This window comes from Amaranthus tricolor, chromosome 7, assembly GCF_026212465.1.
Source record: "Amaranthus tricolor cultivar Red isolate AtriRed21 chromosome 7, ASM2621246v1, whole genome shotgun sequence".
Lineage (NCBI taxonomy): Eukaryota > Viridiplantae > Streptophyta > Magnoliopsida > Caryophyllales > Amaranthaceae > Amaranthus > Amaranthus tricolor.
The window spans coordinates 6,753,888-6,758,128 of record NC_080053.1 but is presented as its reverse complement, the minus strand read 5'-3'; the positions used below and the strand labels follow the sequence as shown (position 1 = coordinate 6,758,128).

General features: G+C 36.0%; 1 protein-coding gene across 1 annotated transcript in view; it reads right to left on the bottom strand.

Moving 5' to 3' along the window:
* Positions 1 to 4,189: 4,189 nt before the first annotated feature.
* Positions 4,190 to 4,241, bottom strand: part of LOC130818436 (uncharacterized) — a 3,100-nt gene continuing 3,048 nt past the window's right edge. The window contains exon 2 of the mRNA XM_057684607.1: positions 4,190 to 4,241. This exon is cut by the window's right edge and continues 380 nt beyond it. Within this exon, the coding sequence (XP_057540590.1) occupies positions 4,190 to 4,241 (52 nt within the window).

Here is a 4,241-nt window from a genome sequence, read left to right as displayed (position 1 = left end):
ACACCCATATATATATATATATATATATATATATATATATATATATATATATATATATATATATATATATATATATATATATATATATATATATTCTAAGTATTTTAAGTATGAAAATTAGCATAAAGAAAAAATAATTTGGGCTCTCATTTAGCCCCAACCCCATAGTTGGAGCTAAACTATTCGATTATGAACTGTAGTATGAAGGAAAAATTATTCGGACCCTTAATTAGGCCTCAACACAATAGTTGGATCTAAACTATTTTAAGAATAAACTTGATTTTAAACATCTTGTATAGCTCCTATCTCTATATGATACTGGATACAACTACCTTCTACTCAATTTGTTTCAAGATAAAGAGTCGACCCCTCTTTTATTATTGATCTACACTTATGTTACGGGTTTTTATAGCAGCCTATAAATGAAATCAAATGCGAGACATTAATTTTAACAAAAGAAAAAGCCAATCCGGCATTGGTCATTTTCACATCTAGTTTGTATTAATCTACCATAATATTTTATCTAGCTTTGCCACAACGGTCGATATGTCTAATTCATTGAGGGTCGTTAATATATAAAGTCCATCAACAAGCCGGCCAGTCAAACGACCATTAACTGGTGCAAGAACTAGTCAAAGCTTCAAACCCTAATGTTTCATACAGCAACACAGAGTAATTATATGTTCTCAATTTTGTAGAATATATATCATAGATTCACATAGTGTTTTAAGAGTACTAGTACATAGAAAGGTATGTGAAGAATGAAGTGGAGAAGGTGGGGGATGAGGCAGTAAGCTTATGAGAATTGAACTGAGTCACTCTCGAAATGAGTCAGCGTGAGTATCTCTCTGTGTATGCTCAGATCAATGTGTATTTGTGTGGAATCATTATATTACCAGTAGTGAGTAGTGTCATTATGCTTGGGTCTTGCCTTGGGGCTTGGTGTTGGGTACTCACATGCTTATTATTGAGACAATGATGGGGCTTTGACCTCTCTCTATCCGTTCCTCTTTGCAATATTACTTTTGTACTATCCTCATTCCTCTCTTCTCTTTTTCCTGTCAATGAAGATCTTATGATGTAAGCATTCTGTAACTGTAAGAGTATCTTACTATTACTAATATGCCTTCTTATTCCATGCACCTCCTACTCTTTCCCTCTTTTCCACTGCCGCCATATCACTTTTTAGATCAAGATCAATACCATCATTTAGATTTACTAAATAAATTCAACTTTTTTCTTGTATAAACAAGATCTCGCATGACTATGAAAAAATTGATATGAAAATAATATTCAACGAGACGAATAAAAGAAGATTTCGCATGACTATGTTTTTTTTTCTCATATAAAGTTGCAACATGTAAAATCCTTAAAATGATGAATAATGTAAAATTTGGTTTGAAAGCAAGTAAAAAAACGGAGAAAATATAATTTTGTACTTTAAGCTACTTTCATGGGACAAATAAGTATACTCTATGGTCTACTCCCTTCTTCATTTTGAATTTACATTAATTCTTATCTTGTTCTCTCATTTATTTGGAATTTTTTATTTGGAATTGAACCACACAATTTTCATTCATTTTTATCCACTCATTTAAATTTTTTAATACTTATTTCACTATTATATTCGACCAATTTCTTTATTTAATTCAATGTTTATTATATTAAAGAATAAAATATGTTAACTCTCTATACTCTTAAAATACTTTTTGTCCCTTTGATAATACAACTATAGAGGGATAAATGTAGTTAGAGGCACATAATTCGTGTCTTAGACTACTGATACTTTCCCCACTTACACGTTTTTGCCGTTATCGTTCATTGCTTATTTACATAACTCACTTACTCATTTATTTATTATTTTTTATCTATTTTCACAACAAAAAATCGTCACCTGTGCCACTAATTATGTCAAGGGAATTAAAAATCTGTGGCAAGTATTGATCTTGCCAAGGGAAAAATAGGTTTCAAAACAATATCACAATCATACCTATAATTTTTGCCACGGGTAAATATATATCGTGGCAAAGCGGTACTTGTGCCACAAATTATGCCACGGGTGAATATATATCGTGGCAAATAAACACTTGTGCCACGAGTAAATTAATGTCGTGGCAAAAAAGCACTTGCGCCACAAATCATGCCACAAAAAAATATTTTTTTTGTGGCAAACAAAAACTTGTACCAAAAACTATGTCACAAGTAAATATTTATTGTGACAAAAAAATTGGTGCCACCAATTATTCATCATCATCATCCTACCCAGTGTATCCCACTCATAAAAAAACTATGGATAGGGTCTAGGAGGGCAAGAGCACCAAAAGGTAATCTAAGAGGATATCAGTAGTCTAAAACATGGATATGACGCCTCCAACTACCCCTTTCTCTAGTCGGGCCCTCAGAGAGGTTTAACTAATGCAAGTCAACTTTTATTTGCTTATCCTAAGTTCTCCCGGGTCTTCCTCGATTCCTCTTACCCTTTACTATAATGCTTTCTACCCTCCTCACAGGGGCGTCGAAAGTCTTTCTCTGCACGTGTCCAAACCACATCAATCTATTTTCGCGTATTTTTCCAAAAATAGGGCCTACCCCTAGTTTTTCCTGAACTCGTGGTTCCTAATTCGATCCATCAATGTAGCCAACACATCCACCTCAGCATACGCATTTTTGTAATTTTCATCCTATGTTCAGAAATCTTCATTACAGGCCAATAATTGGTCCCATATAGTAGAGCAGGTCTAATTGCCGCCCGGTAGAATTTTCCTTTAAACTTGCTTGTGAATATCCTATCATATAGCACTGCGGTGGCTACACGCCACTTGAGCCAACCTGCATGTATACAATGATTTACATCTCCTTCATTCTACCCATCCCTTTGAATGATCGATCCCAAATACTTGTACTTGGTCGTACTTTTAACAACTTCTTCATCAATGGACACCTCTGGTTCACCTACTGGTGATATCCCATTAAAGTCACAGCGTAAATACTCGGTCTTCATACGACTAATGTGCAACTCTTTACCTTCTGAAGCTTCCCTCCACTCATCCAATTTATTACTAACCACCTCTCTAGTTTCTGCAACCAGTACTATGTCGTCAGCGAATAGCATGCACCTCGGTACTGTCTCCCAATTAGATTTAGAAATCTCTTCCATAATGACAGTAAAAATCAAAAGTCTTAAAGCCGATCCCTGATGTAGTCCAATTTTAACCGGAAAAGGCTTTGTTATCCCCACCGGTATTTGAATGTTAGTCGAAACTCTATCATACATATCCCGTATAGCCTCAATGTACACTGAAGAAGTATCTCTAGCCTTGAGGCTATCCCAGATGACACGTCGTGGTATGCTATCATACGCTTTCTCCAAGTCAAAGAACACCATATGCAGATCCTTCTTTCGCTCCCTATATTTCTCCATCAGTCTCCTCAAAACATGAATAGCCTCAATGGTTGACCTTCCTGGAAAAAACCGAATTGGTTCTCTCTAATCACTGTTTCCTGTCTAATTCTCCTCTCTATCACTCTTTCCCATAATTTCATTGTGTGGCTTAGAAGTTTGATACCTCTATAGTTCTCGCATACTTGCGCATCACTTTTATTTTTAAACAGAGGTATTATTGTGCTATTCCTCCATTCTTTTGGCATCTTATGTGTCCTCAAAATAATATTAAAGAGGTTAGTCAGCCAACGAATGCCCTCTTAGCCTAAACCCCTCCACACCTCAATTGGGATGTTATCGTATGTGGTAATATCACTCGTTCACCCATATTCCAGTGGTCTTTGGTCGTCAGAAATTTGATTATCTGCCTCCTTTGGCCCCTTACACTCATTGAGTAGCTGAGAGAAATACTAGAGCCATCTGGTTTTGATGTCCTTTTGTCTCAAGAGAACTCGTCCTCCCTCATCCTTGATGTATTTCACTGCCTCTAAGTCTTGCCGCTGCCTAGACCTAGTCCTTGCCAACTTAAAAATCTTCTTCTCCCCCTCTTTTGTATCAAAGTTTCGATACAAGTCCTCATAACCATGGTTTTTTTTTTTTGCCTCCGTTACCGCTTTCTTTGCCGCCTGCTTTGCTTCTTTATAGCTCACTCTCTTTTCTATCCTATCCTCCTCTTTTGTGCATGATATAAGTTCCTTAAATCTCTTGTTTTTTATCCTTTATCTTCTTTTCCACCTCATCATTCCATCACCACGACTCTTTGAACACTTTTGGTTCACCCGACGACACTCCCAAGGTC